The sequence below is a fragment of the Erythrolamprus reginae genome, chromosome 1 (genome assembly GCF_031021105.1).
Source record: "Erythrolamprus reginae isolate rEryReg1 chromosome 1, rEryReg1.hap1, whole genome shotgun sequence".
NCBI classification, from domain to species: Eukaryota; Metazoa; Chordata; class Lepidosauria; order Squamata; family Dipsadidae; genus Erythrolamprus; species Erythrolamprus reginae.
The window spans coordinates 145117391-145142147 of NC_091950.1; the positions used below are offsets into that span (position 1 = coordinate 145117391).

At 42.6% G+C, this 24757-nt stretch overlaps 2 protein-coding genes across 2 annotated transcripts in view; one reads left to right on the forward strand and one right to left on the reverse strand.

Moving 5' to 3' along the window:
- The window catches only part of RPS6KB2 (ribosomal protein S6 kinase B2), a 26886-nt gene extending 19182 nt beyond the window's left edge, over window positions 1-7704 (forward strand). The window contains exons 14-15 of the mRNA XM_070728012.1: window positions 1236-1348; window positions 3386-7704. Of these exons, the coding sequence (XP_070584113.1) occupies window positions 1236-1348; window positions 3386-3551 (279 nt within the window). The 3' untranslated portion in view covers window positions 3552-7704. The remainder of the gene's footprint in view (window positions 1-1235; window positions 1349-3385) is intronic.
- PTPRCAP (protein tyrosine phosphatase receptor type C associated protein) lies at window positions 4453-18847 on the reverse strand. The gene is made up of 2 exons (XM_070728231.1): window positions 18755-18847; window positions 4453-5328 (listed from the first exon to the last, which is right to left on the reverse strand). Exons 1-2 carry the CDS (start codon window positions 18794-18796, stop codon window positions 4762-4764), a joined length of 609 nt encoding a protein of 202 aa, XP_070584332.1. The 5' UTR covers window positions 18797-18847; the 3' UTR covers window positions 4453-4761.
- Between the last annotated feature and the right edge of the window lie 5910 nt (window positions 18848-24757).

Here is a 24757-nt window from a genome sequence, read left to right on the forward strand (position 1 = left end):
CAGCTGCAGCTCTGTACGATGGACTGAAAGCGATAATAACAGTTTGCCAGCAAAGCATTTCTAGAACCTTGGATCTAGGACCTCCACCATTACAAACATTGAATCTCCGCACCTCTTTTCCCATAAATCCTCACTTATATACTGTCTGGGTGTGGTCAACTGTTTCCTAGAGATAGTCACTTTCTAGACTTTCTTCCATAGCCACTGTCTAGACTTTCTTCCACCTTCTAGAACCTTTCCCATAAAGATATTCCTGTCTATTTCATGACCTTCTTACCCTGGCATCTAGTAGAGGCTCCCAGTCCCCAATGTCCCCCTCCTCCTCTGAGTCAGATGTTATCATCATTGGGATTTCTACAACCTCTGGTGGTTCTACTGGTTTCTCAGGTTCCAATTCTCCCTCACTGTCATTCTCTGACTCAGCTGTCAAGAACACTGGCCTAGGGCAGTGTTTCCCAACCTTGGCAACTTGAAGATATCTGGACTTCAACTCCCAAAATTCCCCAGCCAGCAAATGCTGGCTGGGGAATTCTGGGAGCTGAAGTCCAGATATCTTCAAGTTGCCAAGGTTGGGAAACACTGGCCTAGGGTACCAAGACAACCCAGTTCATCCTCCTCAGAATCTGTGACTAAGTGACCTAGCCGTGGACCACTCACAACACTTGCTACTTGGGAAAAAGCTTTCTTAAGAACTGGCTTGAAATCCCAGAGGCGTTTTTTCAAAAGGCAACTAGTTCAGAACTGAAGAAGCTTCTTGGGTGAGAAGTGAAACATCTTCAAGGAAAACAAAGGAAGCCCAGTTGCCTTTTGAAAGGACAACCATGACCTGGATGACTGAGAATCTCCATAGAATGCTGGTTTGGGAGTTAACTCTTAACCACCCTTGCCAACTGCAGTCTTAAAGCGGATCCTCTCCTAGCAAACAGGCAGATCAAAAATAAAAAGCATTTTAAAACGTATGTGTCATGCAAGGGGAGTTGAAGGGAACCTAGGCTGAATCCCGCAGGTGTTTCTAACTTTTGATGTAGAAATTAAAATGGGGAAATTAGGCATTCCAGGTTACTGAACTACAGCTTCCAGCAACCATTATTGGCCACATTGGCAGGAGCTGCAGAGAACTGTTGCTTGCAAATTCCTCACTCTTAATCAAAAAGAAAGAAGGAAAATATCGTTGAACCCAGATCCTGAAATGAAATTATGACCGTAGCGATACTGACCAGGTGTTCCTCTCCTAGGGATTTACCTATGTAGCTCCATCTGTGTTGGAAAGTATCAAAGAAGGGTTTTTCTTCCAACCCAAGTTGCGATCTCCACGGCGTCTGAACAGCAGCCCCCGCACACCTGTCAGGTAAATCTGGAGACAGAGAGTGGGGAGAAAGTCTAGGTCCGCGATGGAGAACCTATGGCACGCAGAGCCATATGAGAGGGGACGCGAGACTTTTCTGTGTTTCAGCTTCAGCGCGCGTGTGTATGCTGGGCAGTTGATTTTCGGCCTTTGGAAAAAGCACTGGAGGCCCAAAAAAATCCCTCAATGAACAAACAGGAAGTTCGGAAAAACGCACTTCCGGTTTGCCAGTTTAGGCATTTTTTTCAGTGGTGGATTCATACTGGTGTGATCCGGAGAGCCACATCGCTGTGAGCCCCTTTATTTTTGGTGATTCCCCCCCCCCCCTGTGTCTCTGTGTGAAAAAGGCCCTCAGCTGTGCTTTGGATGAAGAATAAAGGTCAGCATTAAGATGGGTGGGGAGGGGGGGCCTTCTGACACGGAGACCCCAGAAAAAAAAATAGCCAAAAAACAATGGGTTCATATCGGTGCGGCTCTCAGGACCACACTGATATGAACCCACCACTACCTACCAGGCTTCAGAAAGGCCTGTGCGCATGCATGGGGGGGGAGGAAAAGGGTTTGGGTGCATGCATGCATGCTAGCACATCCCCATACACCCACTTTTGGCACATGAATCCTCGCCTTTCGTAAGCTCCTTAAAACCCACCTCTGCCGTCAGGCATGGGGGAACTGAGATATTCTTTCCCCCTAGGCTGCTACAATTTATGCATGGTATGTTTGTATGTATGATTGGTTTTTATAATAAGGGGTTTTAGCTGTTTTAGTATTGGATTGTCGCATGTTGTTTTTACCACTGTTGTTAGCCGCCCCGAGTCTGCAGAGAGGGGCGGCATACAAATCCAATTAATAATAATAATAATAATAATAATAATAATAATAATAATAATAATAATAATAATGAATCGCTGGTCTAGGTCTTCTGGGCATGTTCCTCAAGGGGTTGGCTGCAGGGAGGGTGTGGTGCCTTTTGAGTCCTTCGCTTCCCCAAGGGGAATGCTGTCTCTAAGGGTACTCTTTGCTCTTCTGTCCAGATACTAGAGCAGTGATTTATTTATTTTTTTATTTATTTATTTATTTATTTATTTATTTATTTATTTATTTATTTATTTATTTATTTATTTATTTATTTATTTATTAGATTTGTATGCCGCCCCTCTCCGCGGAGGGTGATGGTGAACCTATGGCACGGGTGCCACAGGTGGCGCATGGAGCCATATCTGCTGGCACATGAGCCGTTGCCCTAGCTCAGCTCCAATGTGCATGCGTGTGCCAGCCATCTGATTTTTGGCTAACACAAAGGTTCTGGGAGGGTGTTTTTGGCTTCCAGAGAGTCTCTGGGAGGATGGGGAAGGACGTTTTTACCCTCCCCTGGCTCCAGGAAAGCCTTTGGAGCTTGGGGAGGGTGAAATACGAGTCTACTGGGCCCGCCAGAAGTTGGGAAACAGGCCATTTCCAGCCTCCAGGCGGGCAGGGGAAGCTACTTTCGCCCTTCCCAGGCATTGAATTATGGGTGTGGGCACTCACACATGCGCGATAGCGTATGCTTACGCTCTTCCGGCACCCGAGGGAAATAAGGTTTGCCATCACTGTACTAGAGCAAGGCTCCCCAAATGTGGGAACTTTTAAGACTTGTGGAATTGAAGTCCCCAAGTCTTAAAGTTGACAAGTTTGAAGGCCTCTGTATCAGAGCCACAAGCAAGCCTTTATAAAGGAGGGAAGTGTTTTTAATAGGAATGTGAACACAAGAACAAGGAGGCACAATCTGAGGTTAGTTGGGGGAAAGATCAGAAGCAACATGAGAAAATATTATTTTACTGAAAGAGTAGTAGATCCTTGGAACAAACTTCCAGCAGACATGGTTGGTTAAATCCACAGTAACTGAATTTAAACTTGCCTGGGATAAACATACATCCATCCTAAGATAAAATACAGGAAATAGTATAAGGGCAGACTAGATGGACCATGAGGTCTTTTTCTGCCGTCAATCTTCTGTTTCTATAAATGACTTAACTTTTTAACCTGTGCTTCTTTTTGCAGCCCGTTGAAGTTCTCGCCTTTTGAGCCCTTCAAGCCAAGCACAACGGTAGAGTTTATGGAGCTGTCGGCAACTCCTCTTGGTCCTGCACTAGAAGTCACGGCTCCGCTGCCCATCAAAACACCTTCAGGCACCAAAAAGAAGAAAAGCCGAGGACGGGCACGATAACCGCGTCAGCCAGACCGTCTATGGATAGGCATCCTCAGGTGGAGCCCTGGAGCGGGGCAGCGGGTGGACTCGATTGTGTCTATGGGACTTCAAGCCCCACCGGAAGTCTCATTTCTCCTCATTTCACAGTGAGCACACCTTCGCTCCCAAATGAAAAAAAGAGATGCCTGATGTTGGTGCTTCCTTGATGCCAGGACTAACTCGGCCATGGTGCTTTTAGGTCAGTCTACAACGGATCCCGGAGATAATAATTTGGGATGCACTAAAGGAGCCATGAGCTGCAGGATTCTGCCTTACTATCCCCCTAGGAACATTTGTCTGAACACAACTTGAAATTTTGCAGAGAGGATAGCCAGAGGAAAAGCACATGCTCTGGCTTCCATCGTGACAGCTCTAGTTGAAAAGCTCAGGACCTGCAAGAGGAGACAGTGCCACTCTGAAAAGGTGGAAGGAAGGATCAGACTGCTGCTTCTGGGCGAAGCTTCTTCACCTGTCCACCATGCACCCATTTGCCAAAAATGACCCCTTCTCTCTCAGTGGCGGTGGTTGCTGCGAGGGAAGTGCTCACCCAGGACTGCTGTTGATCTCCTCTGAAACCCTGGCATCCTCAGCCACAAACGAATCTTCGCAAATGCACGGTGTCGTGCCTGGCTCATATTCCAAAAGTGAGCCCTGTGCTACATAGAGAAAAAATAATGTGCTGGTTGTAGGAATTCCTGCAGTGAGAAAGACCAGCGTTTCCCAACCTTGGCAACTTGAAGATATCTGGACTTCAACTCCCAGAATTCCCCAGCCAGCATTTGCTGGCTGGGGAATTCTGGGAGTTGAAGTCCAAATATCTTCAAGTTGCCAAGGTTGGGAAACACTGAGAAAGACCAAGCAAAGAGAGCTAGGGTATTTTTGTTTAATTAATTTTTTTTTGCCAGCCCAATTACAAAATCAGCCACTGAGATACAGCCACCACTTTTCTGTTTTATTATTACAAGGAATATGCCTTTTTTGGGGGGCGGGGGGCGGTGTTGTTTGTTTGACAACAAGCTTTTTGGAAGCAGATGAGAAGAAGCAAACACAACCATGCAAACGGCGCTGCTCCCCAACAGAAGCAGTGTACAAAAGCCAAAGTGACAGCAGTCTTGGGTTTCCCATACGTGGATCTGGTACCGAGAAGCTTGTTTGTGACAAGTCCATCCTACCCTCCTCCCTGGGATTTCTAGAGAGCAGTGACGTTCGGGGATTTGCCGCCGTCTTCCCAGGATGCTGTTCCAGAGAAGGAATGAAGATGACTCAATGCGAACTCGTCACTGCCCTGGGCGGCCTTAGACGCTTCATCTTCTTCCAAGACCTCTTGTTCGGCTTCTTTAGTCAGCTTCTCTTCTTCCAACTGGAAGAACGGCTGCTGCTTCTCCTCCTCCTCCTCCTCCTCCTCTTCTTCTTCTTCTTCCTCCTCCTCCTCTTCTTCTTCTTCTCCATCCTCCACATGCACTTGTGGCTCTTCCTCAGGCTCTCCGTCGCTTTGTTGCTGCAAGTCCTCCGCTTGGTACTCAGAAAGTACCTCCCTCGCAAACAGTTGGCACCAAGCCACCAGGCTCCTCATCAGGTGCCTCGGGTGGTACCTCCCTTCGGTTACGCGGTTCAAATAGTGCCATGCCAAAAACAGCAGCAGCAGCAGCAGGAACAAGAGGCAGAGAAGGATGTTCACGATGATTTCCCCGTTGTTTCTCCTGCCACTCTCTGGACTCTCGGCCTGGGTTCTCCCAGGATGTAAGAAGAGAATATTCTGTAAAAAAAGAAGAGAGAATGGATTAGTCACGCGATCTTTGGCTTCTTTGGACACTTCCACGCAGCCTCCTTAAATCTTCAACAGGAGCATCCCTGGGCTTCGCTCTGTCACCCTAAAGATCCTACTCATGCCATGAAACCCAAGTCAGCCATTATTTGTGAAGAGCAGCAGTGCCTCTCCTTGGGAAGCGTGAGATGGCACGGCAGTTGGGTAGAGGGAAAGGGGGAAAATCCCAAGAAATGGCAGGATATGACAGGAGATCCCACCAAGGGGAAACGGGCTGTCCCGTAAACCCAGAAGAGACGATACGCAGCTGCCTTGGGAACATTTCCTCCATGCCACCTACTGAGCCTATAAGCCTCCCACCACCACCACCACCCTACGGGGTAGGGACAAAAAGGACTAGCACAAATCTCAAGATCTGCCCAGCCCTTGTGTGTGAAAGGACCACTTGCTGTATTCAATCCCCGAAGCTATGGAATCTTGGAATCCTATCCTAAAAAAATTTAAGTTGCACAATAATCGGCCTCCGCTACAACTTGTCAAGGGAAAGCATGGACAAAGATGGACCGGATTGTATCTTGCTCAGGAGCTATTCAAACTTTTACCTGTTAACCAGTTAGCTACTGCCCTACGAGGAGTTGAATTTTATAAATAGTACAGAGTTTCGGCTCTTGTGCGGTCTGTGTTAGGTAGTAGGGTAGTTCTGACATTAGGCACTTTGCAGCATTGCTGGAGTCCCTTAACTCATAAGATGCATGCTTCCAGTAGCATGAGAGAGAGAGAGAGAGAATGATTTGAGATTTTGTCCTTGCACAAGTTCTACTTTTGTGGTTATTTCTGAAGATAAAGACCCATCCACATAATACTCAGGGCTAAATATACTCTGCACTTAAAAAAAAAAAAAGGAGATTATGTACCCAGAGAAACCTTAATGGTTTTAGACAGGAATGCACACGCATATTATTTTTTACACACCTTTCTGCTATTTTTAGATAATTTATTACAGATTGTGTAATTGAAAGAACTAGGAAGTGGGAACCTCTGAAGTCTCACATCTGGCAGTCTTCAGCTACTGGTTTGCTCTTGCAAACTCTGCTAATATTGCCCAAATACTTTATTTCTTCCAGCTCCCTTGTGACTAAATGTCTGCTAACAGTGTGTTTAAAAATAAATGCTGACAGTCTCAGCATTTTGTGCTCAAAGTGAATGGATTTTTCTACCTGGACAAAATGAGAAATCAGCAGAAATCTCAACCAGAATAGAATAGAATAGGAATAGAATAGAATAGAATAGAATACTTTACTGGCCAAATGTGATTGGACACAGAAGGAATTTGTCTTTGTTTCAGAAGATAGGAACTATGTTGTAGCAGAAGCGTGTCCAACTTTTTGGCTTGCCTGGGCTGCAACGAGTGAAGAGCCATGTATGAAATATATAATATAGTTAATGTACATAAATAACAAACTTCCTTTATTTTGGACTTCTTGTGGGGCACATTACTAGCTGTGGAAGGATGCACGCAGCCTATGGGCAGTGGGTTGAAAGAGCCTGTTGTAGCATCCACATGAGACACTAAAAAGGGCACCGCATTGCTGGTTCTGATTCTCAGTACTTGAATGTCTTCAAACAAGGGGAAGATGCTTTTTGCAAATGCAGGAAGTCCTCGACTGCAAACCATAATCATGCCCAAAATTTCTATTGCTAAGTGATAATTATTTGTTAAGTGAATTTTGCCCCAGTTTAGGATCTTTCTTGCCACATTGAATCACTGCACTTGTTAAGTTAGTAACATGGTTGTTAAGTGGCTTCCCTATTAATTTTTCTGATCAGAGTGTTGTGAAAAGTGATCACATGAACCATATTATAAATATGAACCAGTTGCCAAGTGCCTAAAATTTGTTCACATGACCATGGGGATGCTATATAACTCTTGTGTGAAGGACGGTCCTAAGTCACTTTTTTTCCACTGCCGTTGTCACTTTGAATGGTCACTAAATGAATTGCAAGTCGAGGACAGTCTGCAGTCCTGTTATAAACTTGAACAACCTGGTTTCCTGTTACATAACCAGGACCGATAATCTGGAAGGCGTTTAAACTGATTTAATGTATTAAGCTGTTAACATTTTCATGGGCTACTGCAAATATGGTTAATGGTGGTGGTGTGGACGCAGGATAATTGGAGTAGTGTTCAATAAACCTGGAATTGTCCATGTTGGGCTTCATCTCTGCCAATGCTTCTGTCAGCCTTTTTTTTCTTTTAAAGAATCTGCCTTTTAAATAGGAAGGTCACAATCATGTGGACCCCTGCATGGCTTTTATTTCTAAGGAGAATTATTTGGTAGTTTAAAAAAAATAAATAACTAAAATGTTGAGTAATTGTGGCCTTGAATTTTATTTTGAAATATACCCATCTGACCAACCCCTGTCCCCAGTGAAGGGCTACCAAATTTTTTACTACCACACTGTGGGTGTGGCTTATGCAGGACGCCCTGAATTTTCTTTCAATATCTTTCCATGCAAATTGAGTACTCTGGGGTGGAGCTCCATTTTTGCTACCCTACTGCATTCCCCCCGTCCCGGCAGCAGCCCACCCCTGGCTGCCCCCCAAAAAACTGCTTCGTAGGGAGATGGGGTAGAGAGAAGCACTGTTTATTGTGGGTGCTAGAATAATTGGTTCTGGAGGAAGATGAGCTAGGACAGTGTTTCCCAACCTTGGGCACTTGAAGATATTTGGACTTCAACTCGCAGAATTCCCCAGCCAGCGAATGCTGGCTGGGGAATTCTGGGAGTTGAAGTCCAAATATCTTCAAGTGCCCAAGGTTGGGAAACACTGCGCTAGGAGAAGAAAAATAGAAATGTACACAATGTGAGCTTAATGAGCGAGTAAATAACATGGTTAGCAAGGGGTTTGCAATAAAGTTGAAGTGTGGGAAATCATTAACAAATCCATCATGCAAAGAATGGAAGAGCTATTGGATGGCGTTGATTGTGCAGTCCTTCCTTATCTGCAATATCTGGCATATTTATGTTCTACCTGAAAACCACAAAGTAAATGTATGATGCAAACGCAGACTCCCTAGCCTTACTTGAGAGTGGGGAAAAAAGAGATCAGAGCAAGAGCTTTTATCAGCTGATTGAAATAATGGAGGTTTCTTGAGCCAAATAGGAAACCCACTTAAGTGTGGATACACTCCTAGCAATGCTCAACAAGGAAGAGAGATAAGCAACAAAGCCCAATGGGTAAGAGAGATTGCCAGAAAGGACCATCTGAAAAAAAAATTCCATCCTTAAAAATAATTTTCAGGTTTTCTTTAAAAAAAAAAAAAAGCTTTGGGATTGTAGGAAGGCGGCAAATGTTTAAGATGAAAAAGTGGAGATGTGAAGAAGAAAGGATACCAACTGCTACCCCTAGGGCCAATTGTACAATTGTAATAAATTGTGGCTCCCTGCTAAAAGGGATACACAATTATACATATCAGATCTGGTGGTTTAGATCAGTGTTTTTCAACCAGTGTGCCATGAGACATGGTCAGGTGTGCCGCGAAGAAGGAAGCTCGGGTTCCGGTCTCGCAACTTTTTGCTGAGAGAGAGAGTGTGAGAGAGAAAGAGAGTGAGAGAGAGAGAGAAAGAAAGAGAGAGAGAGAAAAGAGAAAGAAAGAGAGAGAGAAAAGAGAAAGAAAGAGAGAGAGAGAAAAGAGAAAGAAAGAGAGAGAGAGAGAGATAAGGAGAGGAAGGGAAAGAGAGAAATGAGCCAAAAGGGGAGGAAAAAAAAAAAAAAGAGAAATGAGAAAATGACTGAGACAGAGAATGAGAGGAAAGAGAGAGAAACAAAAGAGAGAGAGAAGTTACTTTAAAGCATATGATAAAAAGCACCCAAAGAACAAGAGAGAGAAAACCCCCCAGCCCTCACCTGTTTTTGGAAATGGTTCAAGAGTGTGTATACACACACACACATACACACACAAGGGTGGGGAGGAGACAGGGATGGAAAAAGAGAGGAGTGTCTTAGGGTATCATTTTGGTTGGTGGTGTGGCCCAGGATTTTGTAAATGTAAAAAATGTGCCGCGGCTCAAAAAAGGTTGAAAATCACTGGTTTAGATAGTGATGAACTACTATTTCTTTCAGATGTGTAGTTGATAGAAGTGACAAAGCCACTGGCTTATCATAGCCATTCAGGCAATCTCTCTTGATGCCATCAAGAATAGTTCACTTATCTTGGACTTCGAAGTGATGGAAGAAAAGTGAAAAAATTGTGAGCACTGCTGTTGTGTCATGCTTCCTCCCTTATTCATACAAGTAGAAAGTGAAAATACACTGCTATCTGAATTAGCAAAAATGTAAATGGTAACAGAAAAACGTGATTTCTGAGAATATGGTTTATGTAATGCAGACAATAAATTGTTGGCAGAAATACTGGGGAAAGTGTGTTTGAGCAAAGAATGTCAAAACTTAGTCTGGAAGATGGAGGAAACCAAGAATAAGATTAACTGAGAGAGTACCTTTAAGGGCCTATTAACCCAGTGATTTTCAACCTTTTTTGAGCCGCGGCACATTTTTTACATTTACAAAACCATGGGGCACATTGAGAGGGGGGGGGGGGTTCGACTAAAAAATATTGGACAAAAAAATTCTCTCTCTTCCTCCCTTTCGCTCTATTTCTCTCTCCCTCTTTCTCTCCCTTCCTCTTTTTTTGTCTCTCTCCATCCCTCTTTCTTTCTCCCTTCTTTCCTCTTTTTTGCTCTCTTTCTCCTTCCCTCCCGCGCTCTATGTCTTTCTCTCTCCCACCTTCCCTCCCTCTCTCTCTCTCTCTCTCTTGCTTTCTTTCTTTCTCTTGCTCTCTCTCTTGCTTGCTTTCTTTCTCTCTTGTTCTCTTTCTCTCTCTCTTTCTTTCTCTCTCTTGCTTGCTTTCTCTCTTGTTTGCTTTCTCTCTCTTTCTTTCTCTCTCTCTCTCTTGTTTGCTTTCTCTGAGCTTCGCGGCACACCTGACCATGTCTCACGGCACACTAGTGTGCCACGGCACACTGGTTGAAAAACACTGTATTAACCCACTAGTGAAAATTAGAAATTGATTTATAAAATGCACAGCATTCATTGTCTATATACTAATGAACCAAAATAATAGAGTTAGAAGGGACCTTGGAGATATTCTGGTCCACTCTCTTACTCAGGCAGGAAACCCTGTACCACAGTGCTTCTCGACCTTTCTAATGCTGTGACCCCTTAATACAGTTCCTCATGTTGTGGTGACCCCCAACCATAGGTTTAGCAGCAATTCCCCCACAAGAGCTTTAAGCTGATTGGCAGGAAGGTCAGAGGGACACCCCCACTGTAAACGCCTAATTGGTCGGATTGTAAAAATATGTTCCAAGGCGCCAGAATAGAAGCTTTAGTTCCTAACACCATGGGAAATTTGTCTTTTCTCATGGTCTTAGGCGACCCCTGTGAAACAGTCGTTCAACTCTCAAAAGAGTCCTGACCCCTGGTTGAGAACCACTTCTGTATCATTTCAGACAAATGGTTGTCCAATCTGTTTTTAAGAATCTCGAGTGTTGGAGCACCCACAACTTCTGGATGCAACTCATTCCACTGATGAATTGTTCCGTCAAGACATTTCTCCTTAATCCTACGTTGGTTCTCTCCTTGATTAGTTTCCATCCATTGCTACTTGTCCTTGCCTTCAGGTGCTTTGGGGAATAGATTGGGGAGTGTCAATGCACAGAGTATTGAAAATAAAATGTTTAATTCATATTAAAGGAAGGCAAATGTATTTACTAGATGTAATTGAGGGGCAGTGGTATCTGTGGACTGGATTTTAGCAATTATAGGATAGAATTTATTCAAAAAGAACAAAAACTGAGACCGACTTGCATTTTAGTTTAAAATGCCCATGTATGCACAGAAAACCAAAGATGCTATCTTGGAATTAATCTGAATTGAAATAAGCAGCAAGAGGAATAAAGGAAGTTTGTTGATGTCCACAATTGCCTCCCACCCCTGAAGTGAAGTCATGCTCAATGCTTTCCAAAAGCAAATGGTTGATCTTTTGCAGGAGGGCAGAGTTTAGTGAAATGTTAAGAAAGACTTATAAAAACTACTTAGAGCAATGATAAAAGGAACCAAACAACCACAGAAGGAGTGAACTCCCCCTTGGTCCATCCAAGGATATATCACACCTGGAAGTGTTTCTCAACCCTGGCAACGTTAAGACATGTTGAGGTCCAGACATCTTAGCATTGCTAAGATTGAGAAATGCTGGCTAAGCCATAAGAGATGCTAGTAATTTGATTCCTGCATTGGAAAGCAGGCTGGATTTTAATCCCTTCGTAAATACTGTAAGTAGTCCCTTCTCCTTTTGTAATCCTTTTAGCCTCACTAGTTTGATGCTTCGATTGTATGCAGCACTCGTTTCTCACACTCAAAATTTCAAAAGGGCACAAACCTGACAAACCTAAGGAATCAATAAACCATGATCCAACAAGCCGCTGCTCAACATACTTTTATCAAATCACAATATAATTTGAACAATTTGCTGTGTTACAGCTTCTCAGATTATTCATGTAAGTTTGGCTGCTACAGTATATACCTGTAATGGTGAACCTAGGGCACACATGCCAGAAGTGGCACATAGAGCCATTTCACTGGGCACCCAAAATGTTCTTCCAGTTTCCAGTACATATATGCATGCCAGCCAGTTTTTGTGCATGTATACATGCCTGAAACTGGATGGCCAGGTAGACAGTGTGCATATATCCGCAGGAAACTGGAAGATCATATTTCCAGTGCATGTATGTTTCCGGTATGCACACAAGTGTGTGTGCGCACACATTTCACACACACACACATTTTGTCATTCGGTGCCAAAAAGGTTTGCGAACACTGGTATACACTGTATATCAGCTATAATGTTGTACAATAGAATTTATGAGCCTTCAAAAAATACAACAGTCGTTCATCACAGATTAGGCTGTCTGGCCTATTGGCATTTATCAACAATAGCTGGAAGCCCACAGGTTCTTCACCTATGTGGATAACAAGTGAGTGGGTCTTCCTCAGTCTTCAACTTCTCTGAATTGTATTTGGGCATGATCCCACTGGAACAAAACATTGACTGAAGATAAAATGAAAGAGACCAATTCCAAATGTTCTAAGTTCCTCAGCCTTTGACACAAAATTAACCCACCTTGGCAAAGGTGACTTTTGCGTTGCCTGCTTTCTAAGTCTGAGGGCGAATGGCTGGCCCAAGGCCAGCCAGCCGGCTTTATGCCTAAAGTGGGACTAGAACTCCCAATCTTCCAGTTTCTAGCCTGATGCCTTAATCACTACACCAAACTAGCTCTCTAATTAGGACCATACATACAGATGGTCCACTGTGGACCATCAGGGCAAATTGCTGATACAGTTCTACAGAGGAATCATTGAATCTGTCATCTGCACCTCTATAACTGTCTGGTTCAGTTCTGCAACCCAACAAGAAAGACACAGACTTCAGAGGATAATCAGAACTGCAGAAAAAACAATTGCTGCCAACCTGCCTTCCATTGAGGACCTGTATACTGCACCAGTCAAAAAGAGGGCGAGGAAAATATTTACTGACCCCTCGCATCCTGGACACAAACTGTTTCAACTCCTACCCTCAAAACGTCGCTACAGAGCATTGCACATCAAGACAACTAGACACAAGAACAGTTTTTCCCCGAACGCCATCACTCTGCTAAACAAATAATTCCCTCAACACTGTCAGACTTTTTACTAAGTCTGCATTTCTATTTCTACTAGTTTTTCTCATCATTCCTATCATCCTTTTCCTCCCACTTAGGACTGTATGACTGTAACTTGTTGCTTGTATCCTAAGATTTTTATTAATATTGTTTCTTCATTGCTTATTTGACCCCTATGACAATCATTAAGTGTTGCACCACATGATTCTTGACAAATGTATCTTTTTCTTGTATGTACATTGAGAGCATATGCACCAAGACAAATTCCTTGTGTGTCCAATCACACGTGGCCAATAAAATTCTATTCTATTCTATTCTATTCTATTCTATTCTATTCTATTCTATTGCAGCTCAGTCTCTGTATTAGCAATTCAAGTTTGCTCTTTAACTCAATTCTCTCTCCACCTTTAGTTCTGACATAAGACCAAGACCATTCTTAATCCGTTAGATGATACATTCATTTTACTACCCCACCCATGCTCACTCTTTTTTTCCTTTGAAACTTATATTAATTTAATGTTTTTAGCCAATGGCCCAGCAACTGTAGTAAATGGGGAAACCTAAATTACCGAAATAACTTTGGGATATTTTATGTAGATTAGTATAAAGTAATGTAATCAGTTCAAAAAACAAGGATACTTTGGATAGGTGAGCCTTCACCTATGACACTAAAGCCATTGTACTTGTCCAGAGACCTTGTCTCTGCCTTGGGCAGTCTCTCTGCAGCAGAAATCAGTTTGCAGGTCCAGTTTCCTTTGCATCTAGTTTGGGTTGCAGTAGTATAATGATGGATGGGTACAATTAATCCCTCTCTTGCTCCTTTTAACCCATCCAGATGCTTTCCAAATATGCTAGAATCTAGTTCTTATAAAGGCTTATCACCTTGGCTGCTGGGCCTTAGGGCAATCTAATACTTTGATTGATGATGGAAGTTGGGAAAGTAAGCTGACCTCTTGATTTTCTAGTTATTAGAATCCAGTGTGTTGCTATGTATTTAGTATCTCAGTAGTCTTGGTTCAGCAAAAGTGCTTCTGTCCTTTAAACAGTATTGTTTCAAGAACTGATTATGGAAGCAACATTTATCTATCTATCTATCTATCTATCTATCTATCTATCTATCTATCTATCTATCTATCTATCTATCTATCTATCTTTCTATCTATCTATCTATCTATCTATCTATCTACCTACCTACCTACCTACCTACCTATCTTTCTATCATCTTTCTCTCTCTCTCTCTCTATCTATCTACCTACCTACCTACCTATCTATCTTTCTATCATCTTTCTCTCTCTCTCTCTCTCTCTCCTCTCTCTCTCTCTCTCTCTCTCCCTATCTATCTATCTATCTATCTATCTATCTATCTATCTATCATAAGAAGACAGACTTAAATCTCCCACTCATAATTAATTTTTTGGCCTTGGGAAAATGCTGGATATTCAAACTTAGCAACAAAGATCTGATCTTAATTAGTCCCCAGGAATGTCGGCATGTTTTTGTGGCCATATTTCCCAACATCCTTAAGAAATTTTCCCAATAATTCTATGGTGATGATGGCAGTTCATTGATGAAAGGAAGATAATGAGAGGAAAGGTAAAAAGGGGGGTTGGGAAATCCTACACCTTGTGTAGCTGTTTTAGTAATTTTCCAATTTGCACAAAAATTCAGGTTGCAAAACGTCTACCTCAGTGATGGTGAACCTATGGCATGGGTGCCCCCAGGGGCACACGGAGCCATATCTGCTGGCACATGAGCCGTTGCCCTAGCTCAGCTCCAACATGCATGTGTGTGCCGGTCAACTGCTTTTTGGCTCACACAGAAGCTCTGGGAGTACATTTTTGGCTCCCAGAGAGCCTCCAGGGGGACCCCTCCCCCGGCTCCAGGGAAGCCTTTGCAGCCTGGGGAGGGTGAAACATGAGCTTACTGGGCCCACCAGAAGTTGGGAAACAGGCCCTTTCCAGCCTCCAGAGGGCCTCAGAGGGAAGCTGATTTCACCTCCCAGGGCATTAAATTATGGGTGTGGGCACTCGCACATACGCGACAGCCCATTCCCCTCACTTTTTCGGCACTTGAGGAAAAAAAGGTTCACCATCACTGTTCTACCTTAACACACTTAAGCAATTAAAATATTTGAGGGATATTTGCATGTATACAGGGGCAGATTGCCATTACAGCCGTTACTGCCATTGTCTTGTGTGTGCGTGGGTCCCCAGCATGTTTTTGCTCCTGTGCATGCACAGGAAGCAAAAATCCGCTGAAATCTTATGAGGGGACACATGCATGTGAGATTTTGGTGATTTTTTTTGCCTCCGCGCATGCGCAGAAACAAAAAATAGCTGGAATCTCGCGTCTGCAGCATCCCCTTGCGAGATTTAGCTTCTGTGCATGCGCATGAGCAGAACAACAAAAAAATGAAAAAAAGACTGCCACCGGAGTGGTCACATACAAATTGCACAATCAGGTGGTCGCTCCTGGTGCACAGTCCGTTACCACACCAGTAACAACCCTACTACTGCATGTATAGTATTAAAAGTCAGTCTTTAATATCACTCTTCACCCTAACAATGAAGTAATGGGCAGGCAAAACTTTTACTGCCACACTGTGGGTGTGGCTTATTTTATGGGTGTGGCTTAATGGTCATGTGACTGGGTAGGAGTGGCTTGATGGCCATGTGACCAGGTGGGAGTGGCTTGAACGATCATCATCGTGCAAGTGAACTGTTAAGTCCTCAACTTACAACCTCACCAGTGTCGCTCTCTAGGGTGACAATTTGCTTCGTGTTTCCCGTGCTTTCCTTCCTGGGTCACCCCCTTCCTCAGGCTGGGTAGCTAGGCGAATGGGTGCCAATCAGCTGTTGAGAAAAGAGGGGGGAGGAAATGCCCCCCTGCAACTCCTGCCGGTGCTGGTCTCCCTGCCACTTTCCAAGGAGGAGGAGGGGGATGGTCAGCTGGAGCTGGGCACACAGCTTCATTTCCGCTGGTGGGACTGTGTTCCACCCCGTCCTGCCTGCTGCCCACCCCTGAGTATTTAGAATAATTATTATCTGGGCAGAGAGTGTTTATTTATTCATTTTATTTTATCTATTTGTTTTGTCAAGTATGTATTGGTGGTATACAAAGATATAACAATATTTATATACATGGTACTAGTAAAAGAAAAACATTAGGACAGGGGACAGAAGGCACTCTGGTGCACTTATGCACGCCCCTTACTGACCTCTTAGGAATCGGGAGAAGTTAACAGTGGATAGTCTAAGGGTAAAGTTTTGGGGATTAGGTGATGATACTACAGAGTCAGGTAGTGAGTTCCATGCATCAACTACTTGGTTACTAAAGTCGTATTTCCTGCATTCGAGCTTAGAGCAGTTTACTTTAAGTCTGTATCTGTTGTGTGCTGGTGTGTTGTTGTGGTTGAAGCTGAAGTAGTCATTGACAGGAAGAACGTTGTAGCAGATGATTTTATGGGCTATGCTTAGGTCGTGTTTAAGGCGGCGAAGCTCCAAGCTTTCTAAACCTAGGATTGTAACTCTAGTTGTGTAGGGTATTCTGTTGCGAGTGGAGGAGTGGAGGGCTCTTCTAGTAAAGTTGTTGTGTGGCATAGAGCATGACTGCCAGTACAGAAAGTATTTATTATTTATTATTTATTAATTGGACTTTTATGATGCCCCTCTCCGCCCCTTTGATCTACAACAGTTCATTTAATGACTGTTGAAGTTACAATGGCCCTGAAAAAAGGTGACGTATGAAAGACCACGTTTTACCTGACTGGGGTGGCATCCCCATGGTCAGATGCTCTACATTTGGGCACCTAACAAGTGGTTCATATTTAGGATGGTGACAGTATCCTGGGATCATGCGATCCTCTTTTCTGACCTGCTGACAACAAAGTCAATGGGAAGCCAGATTCACTTAACAACTGTGTTACTAGTTTAACAACGGAAGTGATTCACTTAAAAGTTATAAGTGGGATAAAGATCACTTAACAAATTTCTCACTTCACACCATAAGGACTACCTATACCAGCTGATCTTTTAGAAGGCAATCTTAAAACTCCTATTTGAAAGAAATGTCTTGAAATTCAAGGAGCAGAGAAGACAACTCGTATTTGTAATCAGTTTCCCGCATAGTTAAATTGCTCCTTTCTCACTTTTATAAAACCTAGTAAGTCAACAGAAGGAACTATTACAGCAAAAAGCAAATGGCACCTCTTGACTTCTAGATGAACTTCAACTTCACATGGTAGTTACATTGATTGGAGTTGAAAATCACAAAACACACGCACTCCAAAATTACCTAGTCCTGTGCATTTCTACATAGAAATATAGAAACATAGAAGTCTGACGGCAGAAAAAGACCTCATGGTCCATCTAGTCTGCCCTTATACTATTTTCTGTATTTTATCTTAGAATGGATATATGTTTATCCCAGGCAGTTTAAATTCAGTTACTGTGGATTTATCTACCATGTCTGCTGGAAGTTTGTTCCAAGGATCTACTACTCTTTCAGTAAAATAATAGTATTTTCTCATGTTGCTTTTGATCTTTCCCCCAACTAACTTCAGATTGTGTCCCCTTGTTCTTGTGTTCACTTTCCTATTAAAAACACTTCCCTCCTGGACCTTATTTAACCCTTTAATATATTTAAATGTTTCGATCATGTCCCCCCTTTTCCTTCTGTCCTCCAGACTATACAGATTGATTCATTAAGTCTTTCCTGATACGTTTTATGCTTATGACTTTCCACCATTCTTGTAGCCCGTCTTTGGACCCATTCAATTTTGTCAATATCTTTTTGTAGGTGAGGTCTCCAGAACTGAACACAGTATTCCAAATGTGGTCTCACCAGCATTCTATATAGCGGGATCATAATCTCCCTCTTCCTGCTTGTTATAGATAGTGGACAAAGCAAAGAGTAGGGTGAAAATCATGGTTGTAAAAAACCAGTTATCTTAGTTTTTTTAGTAAGTAGTCATGGGTTACCCAGAAAAACCTTCTAGCTACACAACATAATTCACAAAGAGCCATGTAACAAGAAAATTTAACCCATCTTCTTAGTACATACGGTCATAGTTAGTTGGTGCAGAAACAAAATCATCTTTAACTCTGAAGAACAAAACATCTATTTTCAGTGGTTTACAAATGATCTGCAATTGACTTCTTTAAGCAGTAGGACAGGAGCCCTTCCAAAGCAACAACCTCTGGGTTAACCAAAGGAAAAGGAAAAGCGATGGAACGTAGATGGCTTCTGTATGTTTCAAAAGCAGGAATGTAGAAAATGTGGTGTTTATGGCTTTTCTTTTTTCATCGTGCTAAAGAAGAACAAGCATTTCCTCTCGCCACCCCACCCATGAAAGATTTTAAAAACTAACTTGGGCAAAAAGCCACTCTTCTATGTTCCACACCGTGGCTTTCGTTAACCAAAGACATCTGGGATTTGCTATTTATTTATTTGACTTCTATTGGTAAGCAAATGAACTAAGTTGGAAACAGATTATTCTGGGAAAGTACAACGAACCTGAACCTTAACGCGCCACCATTTCTGGCCCAAATGGAGTAACTGATTCCAATTACATTGTAGTTTTAGATTATAGTTTCATTTTTAAAGATCTATGCTATGAATACATCCCTGTGCCAGACTAAGCTATGCACCGCTTCCATACTCATTCTCTTTTTCTGCCCCGTTGGATCGTTGGTCCCCTTACCATCATCCAAAGTGATGTAGTTCTCATTCTGCCGAGCTGCATCGCGCCTTGAAGAGTGGAGAAAAAATGAAACTCTTCAAAGCTCAGAGAGTAGGGAGGGCTTCCTGCTTGTGTTCCTCACCCTGAAATGGGGTTTTGCTGCATATTTTTGCTCAGCACCCTATGCAGACTGATTTTACCTAGCTTGTCTATCTTGAATAAATTATGAAACTAATAATAATAATAACAACAGAGTTGGAAGGGACCTTGGAGGTCTTCTAGTCCAACCCCCTGCTTGGGCAGGTGAGGTGCTGCAAAGCAAATGTCCTTTCATCAGGCAGGAGACCCTAATCCACTTCAGACAAATGGTTATCCAACATCTTAAAAACTTCCAGTGTTGGAGCATTCACAACTTCTGGAGGCAAGCTGTTCCACTGATTAACTGTTCTTTTTTTGGGGGGGGGGGATTTTTTAAAATTTTTCTTCTCCAATCACGTGTACAGAAAAAAAGCTACCATTAATTTCAAATTAATTTACAATATAACATCTTTACAATTTCGGTATACTGTACACAGATTAAACCAATGCCACCTCCTGATTAACTGTTCTAACTGTCAGGAAATTTCTCCTTAGTTCTAAGTTACTTCGCTCCTTGTTTAGTTTCCACCCATTGCTTAATTATCCAAAACTATTGGGGGAGCAGAAGAACATCCTATTTTCCTCCATGAAGTCTTCCAAAATGAAATAAACAAAATTCAGACGTGCCTTAATTGGGGAGGAGAAAGAGAGAAGATTTATCCCAACCTGATACCTTTCAGATGTGCTGAAGTTCACATTATGGCTACAAATGTTCTTGCACAGTGCAAGAGGGGAGATGGTACTTATATATACATTTTCCCTTGGAAAAGAGAATGAAAGAATGAAGGTCGACTGAAGGTCACATTTAAAAGGGATGAGGACAAAGAGGATTTCCCCCCCCAAAGACTAACAGAAATAACCTCAGAGCAGGATAGAGCTCTGAAAATTGTCCAGGAACAGAGAAGATATAAGAAATCATCTCAGTAAACATTGCTAGTTCTTGTAGGCATCTTGAAAGAAAAGTATCAATATATTTTTAAAGTCCTTGACTTACAACCCCACCAGAAACGCAAAGTCCTCGACTTATGACCGTCCAGGAAGGCTGATGCTAAAGTCTGATTGGATAAGCACCAGAGGCCTTTCGAGCGGGAAGCTAAAGCATTGTGATTGGTTGGCTGTCTGACAGGCACACTATGAAAGGAGCTTTCAGAAGTCTGTTCGCTGTTCTATTTAAATTGAGCTGGAGCGATGCTGAAAATGCCAGAATAGAAGTTGCCTGTTTAAAAAGTCAAGCCTCTGCTAAGTTTTGTCAGTATAAAGACTCACCTATCTAACAATATTAGATGATCTGTGTTGCTGGAACTGAGTAACATATATGAGGATCTGGACAGGGAAGAATTATTGAGGTGCCAGAAGAACAAATTTCACCCAAATATTCCAACTGAAGAAGGAGCAAGTTCTAGGAAATCTAGAGTCAATTTATCCCTGCACTGGGCAAAGTACTAGAACAGGTTGTTAAGCAGCAAGTTTGAAAGCACTTAGAAAATAAATGCCACTATTGCAAGGAAACAGAATGAGCATGTTAAGAATAAATTGTGCTAGTTTTTACAGTACAGTGGTACCTCTACTTACAAACTTAATTCATTCCTTGACCAGGTTCTTAAGTAGAAAGGTTTGTAAGAAGAAGAAATTTTCCCCAAAGGAATCAATGTAAAATAAAGTGACCAGATTTTAAGATTGGGAAAGAGGGATGGGGTTGGGGGGAGAAGGGGGGGCTAAAAAAATTTAGCCAAAAAAAATTAGCAAATTTTTCTCTCTCTTCCTCCCTCTTTCTCTCTCTTCCTTCCTTCTTTTTCTTTCTCTCTTCCTTCCTTCCTCTTTCTTTCTCACTCTCTCCATTCCTTTCTTTCTCTCTTCCTTCCTCTTTTTTTGTGCTTTTTCTCTCCCTTCCTCCTTCTGTCTTTCTCTCTCCCTCCTTCCCTCCCCCTCTCTTTCTCTCTCTCTCCCTTCCTTCCTTTCTTTCTTTTTTCTTTCTTTCTTTTTGTTTCTCTCTCCCTTCCTCTTTTCTCTCTTCTCCCTGCCTTTTCTGGTTACAGCTTCAGAGGCTCGGGTTTATAAGTGGAAAATGGTTCTTGAGAAGAGGCAAAAAATCTTGAACACCCGGTTCTGATCTAGAAATGTTCGTAAGTACAGGCGTTCTTAGGTAGAGTTACCACTGCATCTCTTTTTATGAGAGAATGATTGCAGGGCTATTGTGGGTTGTGGACGGAGCATACCTTGATCTTTGTAAAACAATGAGAGGCTTTTTCATGACAATTATCTCAATCTGTCGATTTCCAACCTGTTGAACATCCTATGTTCACAGACGATTCTGCATCCGCTGGGAGTTAAGTACTAAGTGAGAGTACTTCAGGGCTCCCTCCTCAGCTCTATGCTGCTCAACACATTAAACATGACCTAGAACAGTGATGGCGAACCTTTTTTTCCTCGGGTGCTGAAAAAGCATGCATGCGTGCTATCACACAAGCGCGAGTGCTCGCTCACACCCATAATTCAATGCCTGGAGAGGGCAAAAACAGCTTCCCCGCTCCTGGAGGCCCTCTGGAGGCTGAATATGGCCTGTTTTCCCAACTTCTGGTGGGCCCAGTATCCTCATGTTTCACTCTCCCCAGGCTCCAAATGCTTCCCTGGAGCTGGGGGAGGGTAAAAACGTCCTCCCCCTCCCCCTGGAAGCTCTCAGGAAGCCAAAAATGCCCTCCCAGAGCCTCTATGGGAGCCAAAAATCACCTGGCTGGCACACACACGGACATTGGAGTTGAGCTAGGGCAACGGCTCGTGTGCCAGCAGATAGGGCTCCACGTGCCAGCTGTGGCACCCGCACCATAGGTTTGCCACCACTGTTTCACACATATGGAGCTCAAAATGTGAATAATGTTTCATGTAGTGATAAAAATGTCCTCCCCTCCCCCTGGAAGCTCTCTGGAAGCCAAAAATGCCCTCCCAGAGCCTCTGTGAGCCAAAAATCACCTGGCTGGCACACACATCCACATTGGAGCTGAGCTAGGGGCAATGGCTAGCGTGCCAGCAGATAAGGCTCCGCGTGCCACTTGGGGCACCCGTGCCATAGGTTCACCATCACTGACCTAGAAGGTGGAATAGAAGAAATGCAGCTCAAAATGTCAGACATTGAAGTGCTGAATGGAAAATTATCAAATTTTCCATTCAGGATGGGAGAGACTCGGGCTTATGTGTGTGAAGGATAAAAGATGACCTGTAAACTCTGAAAGTATTTTCCCTTAATACGTTCCCAGCTTCTCAGGCAGAAAAAGATTATTGTTCCCAGTTGTATATTCAGAGGATGATCACAAAATGGTGGAAATCTATAGGACACGAGCAAGCAGATTGCATGCCTCTTTGCATTTGCTCCACTCTGCTATTTCTGCAGGTTCAGGCTATTTCCGCAGGTATTTCTGCTCAGTAGCATCAGCCGCAAGCTTCCTGCTTCCCCCCATAATCGCTTGAGCTAGGACAGGAAGAGCAATGCACCTGCCACCCACCCGTGCAGATGTCTTTCAAAAAAATAACACTCAGACGATGCCTGCAGAATGCAAGTGCATTAAAGTAGCTGCTATGCCCTTTGTCTGCAAACCACAACAGGATGTTGTTAGGCGTTGAATGTCACAGATGACCAACAAATTCTCTCCGCACTTTCACCAGGATGGTAGAGATGTTCCTTCATGAGAAAGGGATTTATCATGAGGAGTGGCTATGACACCGTCCTTTTACATCATTCATAGAAATAGAAACATAGAAGTCTGACGGCAGAAAAAGACCTCATGGTCCATCTAGTCTGCCCTTATACTATTTCCTGTATTTTATCTTAGGATGGATCTATGTTTATCCCAGGCATGTTTAAATTCAGTTACTGTGGATTTATCTACCATGTCTGCTGAAAGATTGTTCCAAGGATCTACTACTCTTTCAGTAAAATAATATTTTCTCATGTTGCTTTTGATCTTTCCCCCAACTAACCTCAGATTGTGTCCCCTTCTTCTTGTGTTCACTTTCCTATTAAAAACACTTCCCTCCTGAACCTTATTTAACCCTTTGACATATTTAAATGTTTTGATCATGTCCCCCTTTTCCCTTCTGTCCTCCAGACTATACAAATTGAGTTCATTAAGTCTTTCCTGATAAGTTTTATGCTTAAGACCTTCCACCATTCTTGTAGCCCGTCTTTGGACCCGTTCAATTTTGTCAGTATCTTTTTGTAGGTGAGGTCTCCAGAACTGAACACAGTATTCCAAATGTGGTCTCACCAGCGCTCTATATAGTGGGATCACAATCTCCCTCTTCCTGCTTGTTATACCTCTAGCTATGCAGCCAAGCATCCTACTTGCTTTCCCTACCGCCTGACTGCACTGTTCACCCATTTTGAGACTGTCATTTTTTTATAACCTTTGAAACAATATTTTGCTACATTTCCTCATTCACACAAACTATTGCCGTAGGAAGAGCTGGCTCTTTTCATAAAGAAAAATAACACAGTTTATTCATGGAATGTTTCACTTTTTTTCTAGAACAGGTTTATTGTTGTTTGGTAAAATGAATGAAGGACAGAGGATGAGTCCTGCTGGATCACACCTTAATGACTTCCACCATTCCATGGCCCAAGTTCCCTAGTTGAAAGTTTTGTTATTATTGTTTGCCATGCATTCTTCAGTCCTTTAAGGAGAAACACATTTCACTGACTGCTGCCTTTATTATTTTCGTGGTGTTTGTGTTCTTTTCATTTGTGGATGGATTTCATTTTTCAAATGAATCCTTCTTGACTTCAGTAGAAATTCTGACTCTACATAGGAGCCAAGATGGCATTCTTTGCATATCTTGCCAGTATATATTTGAAGTGAGATTATTGTAATTTTGAATAATGTCTAAGCATTGTGCAGGTAATTGAACCACTTTGAGCTTTCTTTTCAACATTCTTTTCACCATTACGGTTCTATTTTTTGGAAGGGTGTTCTATTTTGTTTTTCTTATTTTATAATATATTTAGTTTTTAAAATTTAAAAAGACATAAACTAATAGAAAGCTTAAAAATTAAAAAGAAAAATTAGAAAGTGCAGTAAAATAATATATATATGTATATATATTATATATATCAGTGGTGGAATTAAAAAAAACTATTATCAGTTCTGGGGGCATGGCTTGGTGGGTGTGGGTGGTTTGGTGGGCATGGCAAGGGAAGGATACTGTAAAATCTCCATTCCCTCCCCCCTCTAGGGAAAGGTTACTGCAAAATCCCCATTTCCTCCCAATCAGCTGGGACTGGTGAGGCAGAGAATAGATGGGGGTGTGGCTAGTCAGTGGTTGTATTTACTGTTCTCTGAACTACTTAAAATTTCTGTTACCAGTTTTTCACCTCTGGTGTGTGTGTGTGTGTGTGTGTGTGTGTGTGTGTGTGTGTGTGTAATTTCCACCACTGTCACAACTAGTATAAACAATTTTAGTAACTTATCACCTTCTAAAATACAGCAAATACAATTGTTTTGTTATGGTGGCATTGATGTTTCATCAGCTAGGGCTTCCTTACGCTAAGCAGCTAGTTCCGAGGGTAGCTTGACCTAAAGCAAATCAGAAATATAAAGCGGGCCTGTTTCATAGGTGGACTTTCTATCTCTGGGCCACCATAAACATTCCTTGTTCTGCTAAATTTACTTTTTAAAATGGATGAGCTGCTTTTGGAATGCTCAGGTCAGCACATTCCAGGAAGAAAACAAATTCTGGAAGCAAGCCATGCTATTTTGCAGATCTGTACTATTTGCAAAACGATTGCTGTGGATTATGCTGCTTAGCACAAAGCATTGATTTAGCAGAAAGCAAAGTTAGATTGCTACCCTCGCCCTGCTCTCAGTCTCTAATGCTCTAATATTACTCCAGCAACCT